The sequence below is a fragment of the Canis lupus genome, chromosome 5, assembly GCF_003254725.2.
Source record: "Canis lupus dingo isolate Sandy chromosome 5, ASM325472v2, whole genome shotgun sequence".
In the NCBI taxonomy this organism is placed as follows: domain Eukaryota; kingdom Metazoa; phylum Chordata; class Mammalia; order Carnivora; family Canidae; genus Canis; species Canis lupus.
In genome coordinates this window covers 16,668,472-16,692,983 of record NC_064247.1, presented here as the reverse complement: position 1 = coordinate 16,692,983, position 24,512 = coordinate 16,668,472, and the positions used below count along the sequence as shown (strand labels likewise).

The 24,512-nt window shown below is 37.8% G+C and overlaps 1 protein-coding gene and 1 pseudogene across 10 annotated transcripts in view; one reads left to right on the top strand and one right to left on the bottom strand.

The window, feature by feature from the left end:
- Window positions 1-24,512, bottom strand: part of SIK3 (SIK family kinase 3) — a 243,025-nt gene that overhangs the window by 56,868 nt on the left and 161,645 nt on the right. For all 10 annotated transcript variants that reach the window (XM_025465406.3, XM_025465408.3, XM_025465410.3 and 7 more), the window contains exon 4: window positions 22,194-22,355. In XM_025465406.3, coding sequence (XP_025321191.3) covers window positions 22,194-22,355 — 162 coding nt within the window. The remainder of the gene's footprint in view (window positions 1-22,193; window positions 22,356-24,512) is intronic.
- Window positions 20,627-20,726, top strand: LOC112671574 (U6 spliceosomal RNA; annotated as a pseudogene).

Below are 24,512 nucleotides of genomic sequence, written 5' to 3'. Positions count from 1 at the left end.
AGACCACTCTTACTGGCAATGAGGAGTCAATGGAACTTTTAGAGAGAACAGGTGATACAGTAAAATTAACCTGAAATCAAGACTAGATAAGATGTGAGGTGAAGAGGAAGGCCTGTGATAAAGAACAAGTATTTTCAAAAAATACTTTGAAAAAAGACTGGACAGTACTAAGACAAGCTGAACACATGAGGTAAAAAGGAGGGGAAAGTAGAGAGCATGACCATGCACGTCTGGCTACATGAAAGCCTAGAGAGTAGTAGTTGGTTTGGGAAGAAAAAAAATATTTTTGTTATATCTTGAGTTAAAGGAGGTGAGAAGAAATTCAAGTTGACATGTTCTGAGGAACTGAGTCATAGTATTGAATGGATAAGCATTTTTTTTTAAAAGAATAAGTGTAGAAAAAAGGATGGCTGGGAATTAAGGCTTAGAATGCACCCCAAAGTACTTCCTGCTCTCTAGGTGCAGGAAGAGAAAGAAGATGCAGCCAAAAGCAAACAGAAAGATCATTACAACAAAGAAGCTGAAACAGGAGAAAAGCACATCAAAGAAGGAAAGGTGGTCTATAGTGAAATATAATGTTACCCAAGTAATTGTGACCTGCGTCTTGGGGAAAAGTAGGGTGACATAATTACTCAAGATTAGAAATGGGATCATTCCCCCTCAGAATTTCTATTTGTCAGTTTGTCTTAATGAAATGCTACATTGTAGGACTGGGCTACAGACATAATCCAGATTCATTCTCAATTACCTAGACTTCATACTGGGAGCACAATAAGGTATTTCTGACCATGTCTGAGGACAAGTAATAAACAACAGTTCTCAATTATCAGTTCAGTCAGGGTACCTAGAAAGGAGCCACCTGGCCATGCAGCTGAGTGGCATAACCCTGGAAAGAGTCTGGTATCTGGGAAAACCTAGAACTGGACTGGCCTGGTTTCTCTCAGAGCACTTTTCCCATTTATGCGGCACTCTCAATTATATAGGACAAAGGAAGGAGAAGTTTTGTAAAGGACCCTCTGTCAAGTGCTGTGTGACTGCCACGTATTTATTACTTCATTAAGATGAGCATTATTTTTGTTTTATGTCCGAGAAAGTGAGGTTTGTTAAGTAACATGCCCAAATTTGAAGTTTTTTTAAAAAAATTTGTTATTTATTTATGATAGTCAGAGAGAGAGAGAGAGAGAGAGAGAGAGAGAGAGAGAGAGAGAGAGGCAGAGACACAGGCAGAGGGAGAAGCAGGCTCCATGCACCGGGAGCCCAACGTGGGATTCGATCCCGGGTCTCCAGGATCACGCCCTGGGCCAAAGGCAGGCGCCAAACCGCTGCGCCACCCAGGGATCCCCCCAAATTTGAAGTTAAAAAAAAATTCCCATTAATGAAACCAAGCCCCTAATGCCAGCCTGGATGCCCTCAAAGCCCACACCCACACTATATTTTCAGCATCTTGTGTATGTTTATATTGAGATAAATGTACACCCATAACTATTTTTACATTTCCAAATTCCTTAGTTATTACATTGTTTTTCATTTTATTCTTCACTCTCAACCCTTTAACTCTGCTTATGTAATTCCCAAAGTCATAAAATGCTTGAGGCATACTGCATGTTTCTTTAAAAACAGTACACTGGAAAGAAGTTACATATCACTGAGAAAAGGCTGGATTTTTCAATACATGGCACAGGAACAGCTGGTTTTCCATATGAAAAAAAATTAAATAGGACACCTTCCTCACATTATATACTCAAATCAATTCCAGGTGGATCACAGACTCAGTGCAAAAGGTAAAACTACTACAGTGTTATAAAATAATAAAGGTGAATATCTTTATAGCCTCAGGCGATGGAAGGATTTTTTTTTTAAAGATTTTATTTATTTATTCACGAGAGACAGAGACAGAGAGAGAGAGAGAGAGAGAGAGAGAGAGAGAAAGAAAGGCAGAGGCACAGGCAGAGGGAGAAGCAGGTTCCATGCAGGGGGCCCGATGTGGGAGTCGATCCCAGGTCTCCAGGATCACGCCCTAGGCTGGAGGCGGCACTAAACCGCTGAGCCACCCAGGCTGCCCTGGAAGGATTTCTTAAGAAACAAAAAGTACTCATCATAAAGGAAAAAGTGGTAAATTTGGTTACATAAAAATTATACTAAAATATCTATTCACTGAAAGACGTTTTAAAAAGAGTAAAATGAGAAGGGCGCCTTGGTGGCTCAGTTTGTTAAGCGTCTGACTCCTGGTTTTGGTTCAGGTTGTGATCTCAGGGTCCTAAGATCGAGTCCTGAATCAGGCTCCATGTTCAGCGCAGAGTCTGCCTGGGATTTTCTCTCCTTCTCCCTCTCCCTCTGCCCCTTTCCCCACTTGTGCACTCACACTCTCTCTCAAATAAATAAATAAAATCTTAACAAAAAAGAGTAAAATGAAAAAAAAATTAAAAAAAGAGTAAAATGAGAAGCCACAAAATGAAAGAAAACATTAGTAACACTACAACAAAAGACTCACATCCTTACTAGTGAAACAAAAACATCTATAAATCAGTAAGACAACCCACCAGAAAAACGGGTAGAAGACTTATTTATGCACACATCACAAAAAAGGTCAAAAGATGTGGGAAAGAGTTCAACCTTGTTATTAGAGAGAAAAATAAAAACACTAAAACCACACTCACACACTCACCAGACTGCAAAACTTGTAAAGTGGAGTAGCAGCCAGCACCGGTGAGGGGGTGCAGGAATGGAAACGCTCAGGCACATGCAACACTGGTTTTGCATTACAAGTAAAAGCTGGAGACAGATACGATGTACAACCCAGCAACTTTACTCCTCCATTTATACTCTTAAATGTTTAGGAGTAAAACAAGGATAAATGTTTAAGAACATTCAATGCAACTATTGGTAAGAGCTCTAAACTCCAAATATACATCATGGATATGATGGAAAAAATGACTTGTGGTATATTCATCTCATAAAATACAATAAAGAAAAAAAAGTGACTAAATCACAGCTATAAAAACATGGATAAATCTTGTAAACACAGTGTGTGAAGTAAGACGCAAAATAATATATTTGGTATGATTCCATTCATACATAGTTCAAGAACAAATTATATGAAGGTTGCCCCACTGCACATTATATCCAATAAATATGGCACCCCGAGGAGCAACAGTCCTGAGGGAAGCATTATACAAGTGGAAAACACAAAAATCAAGACAGTGATTGCATTTTAGAGCAAGGATGAGGTTGGGATTGGGAGGCACAGTCTGGGCTGATGAAATGATCTAATTCTTGATCCAAATGGTAATTGCACAGGTATTTGCTTTATAGTACACTTTCATTTAAGTATATGTATATGGCTAATGCACAATTCTGAGTATTTATGCAGCATTTCATAATAAAAAAGAAAATAATAGAGAAAAAAATGAGAAAATAATAGGATCCTTTTTCTCCCTTACTTCTATTTCCTGCCATCCAGGGCAATTTCACTGGGATCTAAGCTCCATTATCATCAGGGCTCAGAAGAGCAGAGATGAAGCTGTTTCTCTCACCGCTGATTTCTTGCCTCCTAGAACAGTGCTGGGAGGAGACATGGCACTCAGTGTTTTACAAATGATTCACTGATTAATCAAGAACAGAGAGGGAGGGACAAAAAGAGGAAAAGAGAGAAAAGGATAAAAAAGGACATACATGCTTGAGAATTCACAGCAGCTCTTTGTGAACTGTCAAGAGGCCAGGAACGGAGCTACTTGCTAAAACAGAGAACTCACTGAAATTGTTGTTGAAGAAGAGTAAACTATGAAGACTTTACATATAATGATAAAGTTTACAGCTGTAGTCAAATATAACTTAAAAGGAGTAAATATTTTAATGATCTACATAATCACTTCAGAACCGTGAGCGATAAATTTCTGTTATTCATATGCTACCCAGGCTGTGGTATTTTGTTACGGCAGCCAGAATGGACGAAGACACATCACTTATAAATAATTTAAAAATTCATTTTTTTCTATGTTACTGTCTTCCCTAATTTAACAAGAGCTACTAACGAAAAAAAAAAAAACCAACACTGAGGAGATTTAGATCTCCCTTCTTTTCCTTTAATATGCTCAACCTAAGGTAAACGGGCTTAATAAAACTAGCAAACCAAAAAAAAACTTGGATGGCCAGAAGGAAGAGGAGGGAAGGGGGAAAAAAAAACCCAGATAATAAAACAAATAGACAAAACTGTATAACTGAGAGTTGACATAATTTTGCTGAATATTTCAGTTAATTAATCTTAACTCTCCCCTAACTTTAAAACATATTTTATTTTCTGATCATAACCTTTTGATTATCAAATACTTTAAGTCACAAGCCAAAGAATAGACAGAGCCTAACAATTTCTTTAAAACTACAGTCACTTTGGGGGATCCCTGGGTGGTGCAGCGGTTTGGCGCCTGCCTTTGGCCCAGGGCGCGATCCTGGAGACCCGGGATCGAATCCCACATCGGGCTCCCGGTGCATGGAGCCTGCTTCTCCCTCTGCCTGTGTCTCTGCCTCTCTCTCTCTCTCTCTCTCTATGACTATCATAAATAAATAAAAACAAACAAACAAACAAAAAAACTACAGTCACTTTGTATTCAGTAATTATCTTTTTTTAGCTTTCTAGAACTAACATCATCCTAAGGAACACTCGAGTATTCCCCCAGCACATGTCAACCTGGGATCAATCTAATTCAGGGACACAAATAAAATAAACTACACTATCATAAGCTCAAGTTTGGCTCACATGGCTCAGGGAGAAGAACACTACCAGACCAGACACTGGTCCAACGTACAGGAAAACACAAAAGAGGGAGCAACTTCAATATAAGTAAAATACAAGAATAAAAAACTTCAGAAACTTAAGGCAAAGAAGAGAATAAAGTCAACGTATATTCAAAAAGTTAAGTATATACACTCTGTGGTTTCAAAGTGCACTTATGACATTGAAGAAAGGACTGAAGCCCTATGAAGAATTTCTGTGCTCCATTTTTTTCAAGTGTACATAAAACATTGACCAGGACAGATCCCATGTTAGGCCACAAAACAAGTCTCAATAAATTTAAGAAGACTGAAATCATATCAAACATCTTTTCCAATCACAAGAGTATAAAAGCAGAAATCAATAACAAGAGAAGAACCGGAAGAAACAAAAATACATGGAGGCAAAAACATGCTCCTGAACAGCCAATGGGTCAACAAGGAAATCAAAGGGGAAATAAAACAATGCCCGGAGACAAATGAAAATGGAAACACATGGGATCAAAATCTTTAGGACACAGCAAAAGGACTTATGAGAGGAAATTTTAGAGAGATACAGGCCTAACTCAAGAATCAAGAAAAATCTCAAGTAAACAGTCTAACTTTATACCTAAAAGAATAAGAACACACAAAACCCAATTTAGTAGAAGGAAGGAAATAACAAAGATCACAGCAGAAATAAATGAAATAGAGACAAAAAATATATATATAGAAAAGATCAATGAAAATAAGAGCTGCTTCTTTGAAAAGATAAAATTGATGAAACTTTAGACAGACAAATCAAGAAAAAGAAGACTCAAATAATTTCAGAAATGAAACAGAAGTAACCACCAACACCACAGAAATATAAGCTTAAAAGAGACTACTACAAAAAATTACATGCAAACAAATTAGACAACCTATAATAAATGAATAAATTAGCAGAAACATACAATCTTCCACGAATGAGCCAGGAAGAAATGAAAACATATGAGCAGATCAACTACTAGTAACTAAATTGAATCAGTAATCAAAAACTCTCAATAAACAAAAAGTCCAGGACCAGATGGCTTCACAGATGAATTCTACAAAACATTTAAAGATAAGTTAATACCTATTCTTCTCAAAGGTTTCATAAAATAGCAGAGGAAGCAATGCTTCTGAATTCATTCTATCAGCATCACCTTGATACCAAAACCAGAAAGTGACACTACAAAATAAGAAAACTACAGGCCAATGTACCTGATGAACATAGATGCAAAAATTCTCAACAAAATATTAGCAAAATGTATTGAAAAATACATTAAAAGGATCGTTCACCATAATCTAGTGGGATTCATCCCAGGGATGCAAGGATAGTTTAATATATACAAATCAACCAACACTATATACGACATTAACAAAATGTAGGTTAAAAAATCCTACGATCATCTTAATAGGTACAGAAAAAGAACTGGACGAAAGTCAACATCCATTCATTATAAAACTCTCAACAAACCCAGTATAGAAGGAGTATATCTTAACATAATAAAGGGGATCTATAACTAATCCACAGCTAACATCATATTCAATAGTGATAAGCTGAATGCTTTTCTTCTAAGATCAGGAATGTCACAAGGATGCCCACTCTCACCACTTTTATTCATCAAAGTACTGAAAATCCTAACCACAGCAACCAGACAAGAAAAAGTAATAAGAGGCATTCAAATTGGTAAGGAATAAGTGAAACTGGTGCTATTTGGATAACATGATACTCTAAATAGAAAACCCTTAAGACTCCACTAAACTATTCGAATTAATAAATGAATTCAGGAAAGCTGCAGGATACAAAATCAACATAGAGAAATCCATTGTGTTTCTCTACACTAATAATAGCAGAAAGAGAAATTAAGAAAACAGTCCCATATACAGTTGCATCAAACAGAATAAAATACTTAGGAACAAATTTAACTGAGATGGAACTTCTGTACTCTGAAAACTGTAAGACAATAATGAAAGAAATAGAAGAAGACAAAAATAAATGGAAAGATATATCATGCTAATTGGCTGAAAGAATTAATACTGTTAAAATGCCCATACTACCCAAGCAATCTACAGATTCAGTATAATCCCTGTCAAAATATCAATAGGATTTTTCATAGAACTAGAAGAAAAAAATCCTAAAATTTGTATGGAACCACAAAAGACCCTGAACAGTCAAAGCAATCTTGAGAAAGAAGAACAAAGCTGGAGGTATCACAATCCCAGATATCAAACTATATTACAAAGCTATAGTAATCAAAACAGTATGGTCCTGGAATCAAAAACCCCTATAAAGATGAATAGAACAGAGAAGATAGTCCAGAAATAAGCCCATACTTCTATGGTCAATTAACCTATGATGAAGAAAGCAAGAATATACAATGAGGAAAAGACCATCTCTTCAATAAATGATGCTAGGGAAACTGAACAGCTACCTGCAAAAGAATGAAACTGGACCACTTTCTTACACCATGCAAACACACACAAAAACCCTCAAAATGGATTACATAAAGACCTATCTATAAGATCTGAAACCATAAAACTCCTAAAAGAAGACACAAGCAGTAAACTAAAGGACAATAGCCTTAGTAAAATTTTCATGGATATGTCTCCCCAAGCAAAGAAACAAAAGCAAAAGGGACCATATCAAACATAAAGACTTTTGCAGAGTAAAGGAAACCATCAACAAAACGAAAAGGCAACCTACCAAATAGGAAAAGACATTGACAAAGTGGATGTCCAATAAGGGATTAATATCCAAAATGGACAATGAATTCATACAACTCAACACCAAAAACCCCCAAATAATCCTATTAAAAATGGGCAGGAGCCTAAATAGGCACTTTCTACCAAAAAGGTATAAGATGGCTAACAGACACATGAAAAGATGTCAAACATCATTAACCATCAGGGAAATGCATATCAAAACCACAATATCATCTTTCACCAGTCAGATACAACAAGTATTGGCAAGAATGTGGAGAAAAGGGAGCTCTTATGCACTGTTTGAGGGAATGTAAATCAGTACAGCCAACTCTGGAAAACAGTATGGAGGCTTCTCAAAAAACCAAAAATAGAAAAACCATACAATCTAGTAATGCCACTTCTGGGTATTTACACAAAGAAAACAAAAACACTGATTGAAAAAGATAGGCACCCCTGTGTTTACTGCAGCATTATTTACAATAGCCAAAATATGGAAACAGCCCAAGTCTCCATCAATGGATGAATGGATAAAGAAGATGTGGTGTGCGTGTGCGCACACAAACACACACACACACACAGTGGAATATTATTCAGCCATAAAAAAGAATGAAATCTTGCCATTCGTGACAACACGGATGGACCCAGAGGGTATTATGCTAAGTGAAATAAGTCAAATAGGAAAAAGATACATGATTTCACTCATAGGTGGAATCTAAAACACAAAACAAACAAATGAACAAACAACAACAAAATGAGAAACATACCCATGAATGTGAAGAACTGGGGAGGGAGGAGAGGAAGGGGTGAAGTAGGTGAAGGGGATTAAGAGTTACAAACTTCCAATTTAAGATAGATAAATTATAGGGATGAAAAGTACAGCATAGGTAATACAGTCACTGAGATTATAACACTGTATGGTCACATTAGGTAACTACATGCATCGTGATGAACATTTTGTAATAGTTTCAGAAAATTCTCAGGTACAAAGATGCCCGTAAAGATACTTTATATCTCTGTTTATTGGCAATGGGAAAGACTTATGCTCTACAGATTCAACATTACAATGATGAATATTCTGAAGAGTTACAGAAGAAAACAGCAGCAGAAACTGGTTAAGATGGATACTCACACCCACACAACAGAAGCCATATGGGCGGAGCTGTTCTCTTCATGTGGCCTATGGCCATTTATTTCTCCACTCACAAGTGGCTCCTAACGTAATTTGTTAAGTCTCTTTCCAACCCCCAACACCCTGGTTGGTTAGCATTTGTCTGCAGGCTGAAATGGTATCTTATATCCCCCTTCTCATAATACAGAGCAGCAGACTTTAATTTGAACCATATGTCTGTCTTCTAGGGATGGTTTAAATACCAGAGCTTTACTGTCAATTTTGAGACTTGAAATTCTTTGCTCTGGGCAAGATCAGGAGCCCAGAGCTCTATAGGATAGTGATACTGTCTCCCTAAAAGTAAGTATATCATCAACAGAGTATGTCTATGTGGTTAAGGGGAAACAGGAAAGAACAAGTGGCACTAATTTAAAACTCAGGATGACTGCAACAGGAAATTTTCTTATTCGGTCCACCACTTCAGAGCAATGCCCTTGACTTCTTTTTTGGCTGACCAAGGAGCAATGCAAAGCAGATGTAAACATATGAGGCACAGCCCACAGCTGGTTCCAATGTTCACCATGTCTGTTAAGGTAACACAGTGCAGCTAAAATTGACAGCCAACTCCCCCAAGAGTGACTTGTGCTTCCCTTCCTTGCTGTTATAAGTAAACAGCTCAGAAGGAAGGGGCAGAGGAACAAAGTAGAACAGGAAAATGTTTATTTATGCTAAATAAACAACTTCACTAGAAGACATGGCGACAAGATTCTTCACGTTTTAAAACCTGAAAGCTTCTGAGGACTCATAACCCTAATTCCGCACTTGCAATTACAAAGACTAAGGACAGAAATAATTCTGGCCCTTGATTAATTTCCCAGTAGACTCAGGGCATGAGAGGGGTGGAGGAGACAAGCTGTCAGGTATTCTCACTAGAAATGACTCAAAGAACCAAAGACCAACATTCCAGAAAGAACAGTACATAAACAGGATTTAGACTGTTATATGGGCTGTAAAATGGAACATGACACTGATAAGGAACCAATCTTGCTTTTCCTATACAATACTACTAGCCTAGAAATCATGTGACCCAAAAGTGTTACTTGGAATTCTGCAAGACAAGAGGCAATTGTGTGAATCTCAGAATTACGGTAGTGAAGAAGGCTGAGCTTCGAAGTTCCCAGGAGTCACAATATTAGTTCACTCTTAAAAATGGGTCTTGGGAAGTCCTCAGCGTTTAGCAATCACTCCAACCCCTGGCTGAACTTCCTGACTAGGAGCTAATAGAGAAGTAATGCCAAAAACTACTGACTCACAGCTTGAGCATTTATACACAAGAGAAATTCCTTCACGGGGGGGGGGGGGGGGGGGGGGGGGGAGACACTAAATCAAGTAATCAGCTCTTTTTTGGTGGTAGGAGGGGGATATTTGGTTTAGTTCAAGAAACTAGGGCAGGTCAGAATTAGATCAGGGGAGAGGGTACTATGCATGAGATTGAAACATTGTATCTACTTTCCGGAAAATGTATTAGAGAAGCAGTGCAGTGCCATTTTGTTGCAGGTGCTATTATATCATATACAGGACTGCCCCATATCTGTCGCTTAATCTTACGAATCTTCTGATCCTCCCCAACTTCCTAGCACTATATATTTATATAGCCTAATACTATCTTTGTGGAAGATGAAAGCTTAAAAATAAAAATGCTGGGCCAGCATTACACTGGCATTTTCAGTGAATGACTTACAAATTTTCTCTCAAAGCTTTAAAATACCTTAGCAGTTAGGATCACTGAACTCAGCTATTTTTGAATGAGGTAATAAACCAAACCCTTTCGCTCTATTATAGATAGCACTACCCCAACCCTTCTCTCTCTCTCTCACACACACACACACGAAAACCCTCTCCTCGACATAGGATTTTTCATCAAGCTCAGTACTGAATAGACATATAAGGAAAGAGCTATAATGGGACACTTTCTGTAAGACCTGTAAACAATATTCATTGGAATTCTTGACTACATCCAATACATACTATTACAGTCATAAAGTCCTATCACTAGAACAATGAAAGTCCAATCCTTCAATCAGGTAAGTTTCCAATACTGACAGGCGAGCATCTATACAAAATTTTAGTGTGCCTTTTATGAAGTATGATGAATCAAAGTTCCCTTAAACACTCAACAGACACTAAAAATATCAAATGGAAATATAGTATATAGGTATAGTAATAATGTTTCCCAAATTAAAAATTAAGACGTATGGTCTAATAAGTAGAAGCCTACTTTTGGAGAAAAGATCTAACTATCACAGAACTTCTAAGGTGTCCCCAAGAAATTAAAAACAGGTAAGAATATACCCTCTTAAATTAAAGCTAACAGGATAAACATAACTTATGTGAGCGCAAACACCTGAAAAATAAATAACCTGTCTAAAAGGTAATGTGCAAATATGGTAACCGGAGTAGGGTATTCCCCAAGTTTTTGAGGGACCACTAATGAGTTCTTGGCCTAAGGTGAACAAAACACACATAGTCCTTGGCCTCATGAAACAGTCCTGTGAGGGAGACACACAACACAATTACACATCTAACTGTATAATTATAAGCCAGGGAGTGAGTTTCGGGGAAAGTTCAGGCACAAATGGCATATAATAGAGAAGAGAGGCTTTCCTGAAAGAGTCTATCAAGAGTTCAGAATCTCACAATTTGATGAAACAAAACAAAACAAAACAAAACAAAACAAAACACCCAAACCCCATCTACAAAGTTATGTTTGGACGGTAACCTATCTAACCATACAAATATCCAGTGTTTTCCAACTTTTTTGACTAACAAACTCCTTTCAAAGGAATATACTATCTTAAAAAAGAATTTAAAAGAAAATTAGGAAAAGGAAAGAAATGTAAAAACTAATTTTGTCACTTTTGTATAACATGATAAAGTAACTTTAAAGTATCTCATTCTACATTAGTACATTATTAAAATCTGATTTAAAAGTTCATTATAAAAAAAATAAAAGTTCATTATAAGTAATATTTATATTTACCAAAAAATCATCAACAAAATGAAAAGGTAACTTACTGAGTGGGAAAAATATTTTAAATCACATATCTGATAATATATATGATATGTGTGTGTGTGTGTGTATATATATATATATATATGAAGAACCCATACAATTCAATAGCAAACATAACAAAAAACAATAAACTAAAAAACCAAGTAGAAGATCTGAAAAAAACATTCTTCCAAAGAAGACATACAGTTGGCCAACAGGTATATGAAAACATGCTCACCATCAGCAATCATCAGGGAAATGCAAATCCAAACCACAATGAGATATCACTACACTCTTGTTAGAATGGCTAATATCAAAAAGACAAGAAATAACAGGTGTTGGTGAGGATGTAGAGAAAAGGGAGCCTGGGTGCATTATTGGTGAGAATATAAATTGGTGCAGCCACTGTAGAAAACAGTATGGAGGTTCCTCAGAAGATTAAAAATTGAACTACCATAAGATCCACAGCAAATCTACTTCTTGATATTCAATTGAAAAAATAAAAACACTAATTCCAAAAGCTACATGTTCCCCCATGTTCACTGCACCGTTATTTTCAGTAGCAAAGTAAACAATATAAGTGTCTGTCGATGGATGCATAAATAAGGAACACCCAGTGTGTGTGCATGCAATGGACTATTACTCAGCCATTAAATTAAAAAAAAAAAAGAATGAAATCTTGCCACTAGAGAGTATTATGCTAAGTGAAATACATCAGATGGAGAAAGATGAATACCTTATGATTTCACTTATATGTGGACTCTTTAAAAAACAACAACAAGCTCATAGATATAGAGAAGAGACCGGTGGTTGCCAGAAGCAGTGGCTGGAGGTAGGTGAAATGGATGAAGGTGGTTAAAAAGTACCAACTTCCAGTTATAAAATAAGTCATGAGGGTATAATGTACAGCATGGGGGCTATAGTAAGTAGTACTATATTGTATATTTGAAAGTTAAGAAAGTAGATCTTAAAAGTTTTCATCACAAGAAAAAAAAATTTGTAACTACGTAAATGATAGATGTTGGCTTAACCTATTTTTTTTTAAGATTTATGTATGTATTTATTCATTAGAGACACACAGAGAGTGGCAGAGACAGAGGTAGAGGGAAAAGCAGGCACCCTGCAGGAGCCTGATGTGGGACTCAAACCCAGAACTCTGGGATCACGCCCTGAGCTGGCTCAAACCCTGAACCACCCAGGTGTCCCAGGCTTAACTTACTGTGGTGATCATTTCACAGTATATAAAAATACTGAATCATTATGTTGTATGCTGAAACTTATATAGTGTTATTGGTCAAGCATACCTGGTTTTTTTTTTTTTTTAATCATTTTATCATTTAAGAAAACAACTTCCCATTTTGTAAGTGACTCACTTATTTATTTAAATTAAAAGTGCTAATTTATTTTTTATTTAAATTCAATTAGCCAACATATAGTAGTACATCGTTAGTTTGAGATGCAGAGTTCAATAATTCATCAGTTGCAAAGAACAACCAATGTTCATCACACATGTGCCCTCCTGAATGCTCATCACCCAGTTACCCCACTCACCTCCTCTCTAGCAACCCTTTGTTTCCTATTGTTAAGAGTCTCTCATGGTTTGTCTCCCTCTCTAATTTAAAATTGTTATGTCATATTTAGTTGGGAAGACACATAGATATTGAGATTATAATGCCTGAAATAGCCAAAAACTTTTCATGAGATGGTATTTGAAATACTTACATTTTTGAACCTAAGAACAAACAACAAATATGTTGAATATAAGAAACAGTATAGAAGATCATAGAAGGAGGGGAAACTGGGAAAAAATCAGAGAGGGAGACAAACCATGAGAAACTCTTTAGGAAACAAACTGAAGGTTGCTGGGGGCGGGGATGGGGTAACTCGGTGATGGGCATGAAGGAGGGCACGTGATGTGATGAGCACTGGGTGTTATATGCAACTAATGGATCACTGACCTCTACCTCTGAAACTAAACTAACGATGTACCACATGTTGGCTAACTGAATTTATTTTTTATTTTTTATTTTTAATTTTTATTTATTTATGATAGTCACACAGAGAGAGAGAGAGAGGCAGAGACACAGGCAGAGGGAGAAGCAGGCTCCATGCACCGGGAGCCCGACATGGGATTCGATCCCGGGTCTCCAGGATCACGCCCTGGGCCAAAGGCAGGCGCCAAACCGCTGCGCCACCCAGGGATCCCGGCTAACTGAATTTAAAAAAAATAATAAGCTTGTTTATCTGAATAATTTTCACGTTTTTGTTTCAAGCAGTAAAATGGGTAAGCAAGTTTAGAACTTCTGTGCAAAAAAAACATTATGAACATGGACAGTCTTTATTCCTAATAAAGCAAATGGGATATTGGGTGTGTGCATATTTGTGTGTGTGTCTTTGTGTATAAAACTGTGGTTTTTGAAGTCCTAGAAAGATCTTGATGTGCTATATAAGAGCAGTAATCAAATGAAAACAATCCGTGAACTGGGTAAAATTTGTCTTGAAGCACTGTTACATTATTATTTTTATTAACCAAATTTTTACACTCCTGTTCCTTATGCTTTCTAGTGTCCAATGGTTCATTAGAGATGTGAATTTAACAAAATAGGAAGAAAAACTGTATACTGGTCAAAACTACTATGGTGGGATCCCTGGGTGGCGCAGTGGGTTGGCGCCTGCCTTTGGCCCAGGGCGTGATCCTGGAGACCCGGGATCGAGTCCCACATCGGGCTCCCGGTTGCATGGAGCCTGCTTCTCCCTCTGCCTGTGTCTCTGCCTCTCTCTCTCTCTGTATCTGTCATAAATAAATAAAATATTAAAAAAAAAATAAGAGCTTTAAAAAAAAAAAAAAACTACTATGGTAACAACGGCTTCACCTAAGCAGTAAATGGAATGTTTGAGTTACAAGCATGTTCACATTAGCTGCCTGCTAACAGGTGGGTTCACTTGACTTACTCTCAGAGGCTCTCAAACTATTCCGTTTAAGGAGGGGGCAGGGAGATGCCTGAATCATTACTTGATTTACTGACTTCTGATTATCCTCCAACCAAATTATTTGCAATTAACAAAAGTTTGTGTAAAAGGAACCTATAGTTGGGGAAGAAATTTTTTATTATCAAGTTTCTTGAACTAGTGTATGTTTATATGTCCCCAGGCATAATGCTGCAGGGTGCCAAGAGTTATGTGAAAGTGAAGGCTAAAGAAAACACATATTCCTGGAACATTAATTTTTTTCTATGTTAAATAAAGTTGAATAATTTTAATGTTAAAACAAATGTAATATGACATTGAGGAGAACACAAAATGTGTATGAATTTAAAAATAAAGCATGTGATCTAAAAACTGAACCATTCCAGACTAGCCAAACTATCCCACACTTGCCCCCTGCCCTGTGTTGAGTTCATCACCCTCCAAGTTAGGGAAACCACAGTGGGAGAATTTGAGAAGCAATGCTTCTGTACGTGTCACATAGCTCTTGTGAGTGAGGCCCTGTAAATAGAAAATAGAACATTTTCTTGATCTTAGCAGGATGCAGTCACTTTTCAAGATCATTAAGACCTCACTTATAACCTAAAGCCATGACTAACGAAAATCTGCTCATTTTAACTCTAGAATTTTTTCATACTGTGTGTACCAAAAACACCTTCCCAGTGAAGATGCTTTCGTTTCTTGTTTTTAAAGCCCCAGTCTTAGGGACAGGATGCAGAAGAGAGAATTTCCAAAGTGTATTTTCCCAAGGGTCAACATACATAAAAGTTGTTAGCACCTTCTAGTTGTGGGTCAGACATTGAGGCACTGGGATTCCCAGGTTGTGCGATGACATGATTTCAAGAAAGTCACATGGCCTCTCTGGGTCTCAACTCATTACCTGTCAACCAGGGAGGTGCACTGACAGATAACCTAAATAAAGGTGTTACGATCAGGACATAAGATTTGTGACTGACGTGATGAAATCCATAACCACCTTCTGAGGGCTGTCAGGGACATTCTCAGCTACCACACTGGGGGAGGGTTCTCAGAAAGCCAAAGTTCACCACCTTTTTTCCCCTCAATAATCATTTCTCAGCATATTCCTACTGAAGGTGAAAGGTCATTGGACCTGCAGAATGCTTTAGTTTCTCACTTTCAAAAAATGAACTAGTAGTCTAGATCTCACTGCATTAAGGTGAAAAATTTCCACAGTACCTTAGATCCATGCACTCTGGAAATTCTTTCCAAAACATGGCTTTGCTGTAGTTGTACTTCAGATCTCTGCTGTCGCCTGACTGCCAACTAAAACAATAACACCGGAGTGGAAACTATCTCATGGAGGCCATTCTGGGAGTCGACATTTACAGAGAAAAGTTTCCAACTTCCTTAGGTTTAAAAAAAGTTTCCACAATTTTCAAAACATTCTCATAACGTCTGAGTATTTCAGATAAGTTTGCTTCAGGGAGTAAGCCAGCTACGTTTTGGTCTTTTCTTAGGCAGTCTTTTATAAACATAGACATTTCTCTACTTAATCTTTGGGGACAAGAATTAAATTTGCTTTCAAATAGCATTAGAAATAAGACAACACCATTTTCCTTGATAGCTCAATATATTCCATCAATAAGAAAATCCGATTTCTCAATTTCTACATGTATCTTTGGCAATTCCCTCATCCTAGCCCAGATAGTTTATTGGTTAAAACACCCCCAGACACCCTTCATTTGCTCTCTCTTATATTTGGTGCCCTCGTCTTCCTTTTCAAATCTACAACCAATACCTTTATGTAGGATTTTACCATTTTGCACTGACCCCCTATTTCCTTTCCTGTGCTTCCTCCTGCTCCCATCTTTTTTTCCTTATCCATCCTGAATTGGACTTATCAAGGCTGGTATTCAAACAATTTCACAGTCTACTATAAATAAACAGCTCTCTCTCCCACCTTCTCAGGCACGACTCCCCTGTTTGAACCTTCCCTCCAGCCAAGCCACTTTATATTTCTGCAACTATGCCACGCGTATTCTACTGCTGCCCATACTTCTCCAACTCAGCTTCCCACTGCAACCAAAATAAAATCCCAAATCCTCACCTCGTGCATAAAGCTCCGCATGAACTGGCCCCTGCCAATTCTCTTACCCCATCTTCTTCCAGATCCCCCTTTAGTTATTAACTCCAGTCGTGTCAACTTTTCTCCTACCCTATCAAATACATTAAATTTACCTCTCTCAGGCCTTTTCATTGCCCTTCCTTCAGCCTGAAAGGTTTGGACTATCCTGGTTAAAAGCATTCTCTCTCCCACAAGTCGTTCTAGCACATTTTCGATTTTATGAGGGCTTATTTGTTTATGTGTTCACTATATATCTCCCGAACTAGAGTGTTAGTACCAAGGGACTTTACAACTTCATCTGCCACTATATCCCCAGTGCATGGATCAGGGCCCACACATAGCAGGTGCTTTATTAACATTTGCTGACTGACGAATCCTACTAGAATTCTCTCCTCTACACCTACACCTTAAAGAATCTGATTCACCCTTTAGACTCACCTCAAATGCTATGTCCTGAATAGGGCATTTATGCCCTCATCACCACTGTCTATAGTTCAGATCAACAAAGTTCTGAGCACCTACTATACAACAGGCGTGTGCTCCGCCATGGGGATGAAACAACAAACAGGATACGCTTACAGTCCCTGTGGCATTTACAATTTAATGGAACTTTACAAACTAAAGTGGTTTCCTCATCCTCTGAACTTCTGTCATAATTAAACTATATAATTAAGGTGATAATGAATCATGGCGTGCCTTGTAACATCTCTTCTATTGTATCAAAGTATAATTTGGTCACTGTTGAACACACTGTCACCCAGTGATGGAGGCTATCTGCTGAAGAGAGCCATGATGTGCCTCCCCCACTCTTCGTTTGCTCCTCTGTGGATCCTCACATGTCTGAGGCACAAAAAAGTGAAGGGTTAGAGGCCAAGAATCCTATTCTTTCTTGGTGCCAAACTCTACGTGAAAAGGATTTGCACGAGTGCTCTTTACAAGGAATTCAAAGTTTTGGAAAGTTGAAGATGTGTCTTTTGGAACCTCTAATGTTTTCTAAATAAACCATATTGCATGCCAAATATGATGAAATTAAATAATATATGTGAAAATGCTTTGTGAAGTGATATATATATATATATATGTATATATATACACACACACACATACACACATATACATACAACACACATACACACATCAAGTGTAATTCTGGTGCTATTTAACTTTCCAAAAGTGTAAGCATTTGCTGCCCAAACAGACTATAATTCTTTCAGGCAGGAGTCATGTCTTATACTTCCTTTCTCTCTCCCAGACACTTGAGCAAAGAGCCTTTGTTAATAACAGATACATTTCCGGATGATCACTACACATTTTCAGTTCTAGACTGGGTAACTTTGCCTTTCAGAAATAAAGTTTTTTGTTCTGAAAATCATCAATGTTTCTTCTGGGTCACTAATAACAGAAACATCTTTTAAAGGATTCTAGAGAAGACGAGTTTGCTATTGCCGTTCTAAAACCAGAAGGAAAACAGAGTTATTCATCTGGGCTTCATTTGCTTTAGAAATAGCACTGGAACAAAAATTCAGAGATAAGAATTTAAGCATGAAAACTCTTACTTAAACCACTGCATTTTTAAATATCTGCAACTGAAATGTACCTGTCATGTCCAAGGAACACATATTCCCTTGAGGAAGGCTAGCATAGGCTTTTCTAATAGCTAGATTTTTATAATATCAAGGGTTAGATGTAAATTGCCACATTAATTCATATAAAAAAGTATATAAGTCAACATAAACACAAACATCCCCAGAACAACTTATTCATCATCTTCTATGTTTGAACAGGATGTATCATCTTTTCATCAAAACCATTTAGGTAAAAACAAAACAAAACAAAACAAACCACTGAGGTTAACATTGGCATAAGGAAAACATGAATTCCTTGAATTTCTTAATCTGAATTTTTATTAATCCCATGTTAATTTGACACTGTAACATACGATGATTTTAGAAATGAGGTGCTTAAGACTAAATTATTTTAAGATTGTATTTATTTATTCATGAGAGACAGAGAGAGAGGCAGAGACACAGACAGGGAGAAGCAGGCTCCATGCAGGGAGCCTGACATGGGACTTAATTCCGGGTTTCCAGGATCACACCCTGGGCTGAAGGCAGCGCTTAACCGCTGAGCCACCCAGGCTGCCCAAAGACTAACAATATTTTAAATAAAACAACAAAACTCTTTTCTCTTTCACGTGTTTCTTTCGTGCCTAGTAGTTTCCTTCTTAGTGAGATTTAATAATAACTCATCAAAAGACCAGAAAATCAGAAATCCTGAAGTTACTTTTAGCTTTTAGAATAAAAAGTTGATTGCATTAATTGTCTGACCTTATGCTGTCAGAGCCATCCATTCCACCTCAACAAAATTAGTCATGCGTGGTCGGCTTTAACCATAAGCGTTTCTCCCACTGGCCTGCTAAGTTCAAAGACAACTTGGCAGATGAGAACGTGTCAGAAAGGAAGTTCAGGCAATGATTGAGAAACTGAGGACAGGAGTCCCCCTATCCACAGGGGATACATTCTGAGCCCCTCAATTCATGTCTGAAACTGGGATAGTACCAAACCCTATATGCACTCTGTTTTTACCTATACATACACACCTATGACAAAGTTTAATATATGAATAAGGCACAGTAAGAGATTAACAACAACAATAATAAAATGGAACAATTATAATAATATACTGTGATGAAAGTTACGTGCATGTGGTCACTCACTCTCAAAATATCTTACTGTACTGTACTCACCCTTCCTCTTCTTGTGGTGATGGGAGGTGATAAAATGCCTATGTGATGAGATGAAGTGAGGGGAATGATGTAGGCATTGTGACATAGTGCTAGCTACTACTGACTTTCTGACCATACGTCAGAAGGAGGATCACCGCTTCCGGACCACAGCTGACCATGGGTAACTGAAACCATGGAAAGCAAAACCATGGGTGATGGTGGTGGCGGGGGGTGGGGGTGGGGGCGGCGGAGAAAATGAGAATGACAAGATAATTATAGCATGAAAAAAAATAATGTACAAGGAAAGACAATGTTAGATTTTATAGCAGGGCACAAAACTAGAGCAGCTCATTTATTTTATTCTTGGCAAAACAAACAATAAAAATGCAGACTTTGGGTTAATGAACTTAAAAATCTCGCCATATGTGTTAACGCAGAGAGCCCACAGTGGGCTGCCAGCATTCCTACGAGTCTGTAATTACACACCAGCAGGTAGAGACTCTTATTGTGACTACATGGATTTGTTTACTATTAACAAAGAAGAGCATTTAAAAATCTCCTTACCCTGTGTTTGTCAGTGGTGTTTCTAATTTCAATTATCACTGACCCCTGCTTTTACACTTGGTTTCTCAATATGAAGACAAAGAGCCATACTAATCTCTTGTAACTAAATCAAAATGGTTCTAAAGTCAAAATCAAGAACCAGGGAAGCATAAAAAGATTTTTAGCCTTTGGTCAATGAAGGTAGAACACAACGGTAAAAGAAAACGAGGACCTTCTTTTAACTCACTGTCCTAATCAGTAATCCAAAGAACCCTCCAATCACATCTGTGGCAGGCTGTATAAAAGCCCCTCAGAAGACATCCATGTGACTCCATGGAACCTGTGAAGTGTGACCCACATGGCAAAAGGGACTTCTGCAGATGTGACTGGGCAACGGGGAGATCATTCTGGGTTATCCGAGAGGGCTCAATGTAATCACAAGGGTCTTTCTAAGAGGAAAGCAGGAAGATCAGATTAGGAGTGGGAGATGTGACGATGGGAGCATGAGGCAGAGTACTGTGTGGAAAGGACCAGAACCAAGGAGTGCAGTGGCTTCTAGAAGTTGAAACCAGCAAGGATATAGATTCTTCAGAGCCTCCAGGTGGAAATAGTCCTACCAGTACCTTGATTTTAGCCCCATAAGGCTCATTTCAGGTGCCTGCTCAGCAGCACACATACTAACATTGGAATGATAGGACTAGCATGACCTCTGGACAAGGATGCCATGTGAATTCGTGAAGTGTTCCATATTTTTCATCATGAGCACTGAGGAATGTACAGGAATGCTGAGTCACTACATTGTGTACCTGCAACTAATATAACATTGTATGTTAACTATACTGGGATTAAAATAACAAATTTAACTACATTAGAAAAAAGAAAAAAAGACTCATTTCAGATTTCTGACCTTTAGAACTGTAAGACAATAAATTTGTATTTTTGAGCCACTATGTTTGTGGTACTTTGTTACAGCGAAAATAGGAAATTAATGCAACATTTTATTATACTTTTAAGGATTGTGAAGCTTAGTAGATGTTATTTCTATTAGTTTAAATGAAGCTAGGATGAAAAATTACAAAAGAGGATTTGAAATTACCAGTCTTTCCATACTACCCACTTGTGTGGGAACTGCTAGCATCTAGAGGACTTTGGAGAATATAAAGCAGACATAAAGACAAAGGAAAAATGTGATTTTATGTAAGATAAAGAAAGCATCTAATTCCTGTCTACTACATACTGGGCAAATGCAGGACGCAGAGAACTTACAACTTTGTAAAAGTACTGAACAACAGTGCATCCATCAGCCGAACTTAGATAAATAAAGAGTTAAGTGGCATTCCAAGGATGTGAAAGGAGAGCCTGGAAAGACTTATTTCAACTTATTGACACAAAATAGTCAGCAGGATTACCACCCTGAAAGACTACATGTAGGTAACTCTGACCTGTATATAACATATAAAATAAATCTGAACCCTCAACTCCCACTCTTTTAAGGAGGAAAGTCCTTAGAAATGCTTTTCATCTTGACTTTCCAGGCAACTATATCCTAGCTGTCTTTCAGTTTTCTACAGGAGACCCCTCCCCTTTTTGCATGTTACATGGGGGACCCACAATATAATACTGAAAACTAGGAAAACAAAACTGGGTTCTTGTCAGATGTATACTTTCTGTCTGGACTGCAGTCACTTGCTTCTATCAATAGGTGGTGAGCTTGTATTGGTTGGGCAAATGCTGAGAGTTTATTGAAACTGAAGGAGGAATAGAGTGAGGCAGTGAAAAGTGCTTCTTAGGCACCATCAGTGAAATCTGAGGAAACAAAGAGGCCGAGTGCCTTTACACCAATGCAAGATTTGCTCCTCCTGAATTCTCACAAAACTACAGCCTTCAGTGATGACATACATCAACCTCCCCAAGTAAGCCTGACAGGTTACACAGGTTCCGCAGTTGTTGTCTCCACTTCATGCTACTTTATTCGTTATTATTTAAAAGAGACTGTCAACCAACATAAGAGAATTTTAAATATCGCCCCTTTCTTCTGTTCTCCCCAGCCTAGTTCCATCTAATATTACATGAAAAATAACATCAGTGTGTTTTGAAGGTTTATCAATCTTCAAGCCACACACAAACAAATCTCTTATTTTCACAATACTTCTTTCTGAATAGATGGGAATAGACAATCCCTTGTTCAAAAACCTTGAGGGATCCTCGATGTACTTCTCACCTGCTATTTTAATATTCAGATTGGCATCCAGAAGCAAATTTTCAGCTTTTAGATCACGATGAACAATGTTCCGACAGTGACAAAAATAGACGGCTGCCACAATCTGTTTGAACTTCCGACGGGCCTCCTTCTCTGCCATTCTGCCATGGGCCACCAGGTGGTCTGCGGTGAAAAAGAGCACAGTCAGTTATGTTGCACACCGGTATCACTTCAAAAGGTGGACTCCAGGAGAGATGCAAGGGGGCCACCAGATGAACAGTTGAAGAAGTGAAACAAGCAAATGGCAACTTGTGGCCCTGATCTGCATCTATAGAAGCCCATTAGCAAGCAGTGCTCAGACTGTTTTCAGCATACATGAGTATGCAGAGGACTGCATATCCTCTACCCTAAGAAAAAAGAGTTCTGAGGGTTATGATGTTTTTTTTTTTGAGAATCATCACATTCAACACCTCCTCTCTCTTATCTCCATTGTAAGAGATTACAGCAAACATACCCTTGAAGATAAGAATCAGCAATATTTCCTGTGCTAAAGCATGAGTCAAAAAGCAGAGTCACAATAATCAATCATTTTGGGGACGAGAGGAGAGAAGTTAGTCACTGCTAAGGGAGAAACGGCTTTATATAGGAGCCCATCTATGCTAATCTCTCTTCTGCTTTCACAAAGTTTTACAGCTTAATCTAAAAATGTATTTGTTTGGTGATTACACTTGGAATGCATAGAGGATATGCCTCTATCTTTCCATCTGCATTTATGTGCTTTTCAAATATTTCTTAAACTGTTATTATTTTTGTAGATAACAATAGAAAACAAAGAGAAGTTTCTACCACTTTCTTTTTTTTTTTTTCTTTTTTAAAGATTTACTTATTTATTCATTCAGAGAGAGTGAAGAGAGAGGCAGAGACACAGGCAGAGGGAGAAGCAGGCTCCATGCAGGAAGCCGGATGTGGGACTCGATCCTGAGTCTCCAGGATCACACCCCAGGCTGCAGGTGGCGCTAAACCGCTGCGCCACAGGGGCTGCCCTCTACCACTTTCAATGAAATGATTTCACTGGTAATAGGACTAACTAAGCTATAGCAAAAGATTTCCATGTGATGAACTTTGTGATACTATAAATCAAGCTATCTTCAATATTTAAAAGTGAACTGGAAAAAAAAAAGTGAACTGACTGACCCAGAGCCAATCCCATTAATTACCAATTACCAATATAATTAAATACTTTTTTCTAACATTGCCAGTAGGTTTATACTGAACCAATGAATCCTAAACCCGAGTTCTTCATCTAATTGATAACATATCCAGATCATAACAACTGATGGGATTAGAAACACTGGTGATACAACTTGCCCTACTGAAAACTTCCAATGGTCTCATTAGCACTATCCTTAACCTAACTCATCTAGACGGGACAAGGACACACTTGCCATCACAAGCATCCTGAGATAGTGGGAACATGAAAAATCAGACAATATAAATAAGCATATTACTGTTTATCAATAGTCATCTCAATAATCCTACCCAACTGTTCTGGCACCATGGCGAGCACCCACAGGACCAGTCACATGTATCTTTTCTTCATCACAAAGAGGAAGTCTGAGATAAAACATGTGCACTAGTATTGACCACCAAGATTGAGGGCTTAGGACAAGAAATGGGGGTAAGGTGTAAAGAAGGGGAGCCAAATGACAATCCATCTACACAGCAGATTTTCAAATAATTCAAACTACATTCTGACCACAAAGAGCATAAAACTTTAGCATCAAATACTACAGTAATTTTAAGAATAACGTCTTGTAGATCACTGAAACTATTAAGAAAGACCCTTCAACAGAATTATTGTAATTGTTGGTGTTATCAGTGGCTTCTACCCCAGCTTCTTGAAGCATTTCCCTCAAAGGCTATCCTTTATTACAGCCAAGATGACCAGTGTAGTAGGAAAAAAAAAAAAGAGAAAATGGGAAGTCTTCATTTAGAAGTTAAAAGGACAAGAATACCACTTTCTACAGTTTAGAGGTAGTGATAAACGAGCACGCACTCTGGTGTATTTACGCTTCTGGTGAGATCTGTCAAATGAACTTTAAACACCACCAAGTCCCTAACTAGGGAGAGTCACTTAATATAAGCTGTTAAAGAAGTGGACATCCATCAAACATGCAACGCTAGGTTTTATTTTAAGACTCCATCCTCTCTAACAGTACCTGCTCCTTTGACCCCCTATTCCTCTTAACCCAAGGCCTAATTATTCTAATAATATGTTTTAGCTGCTAAACTTTGTCTAATTAAAGGGCTTTGAAGAGACAGCTATTCTTGAGAAACATA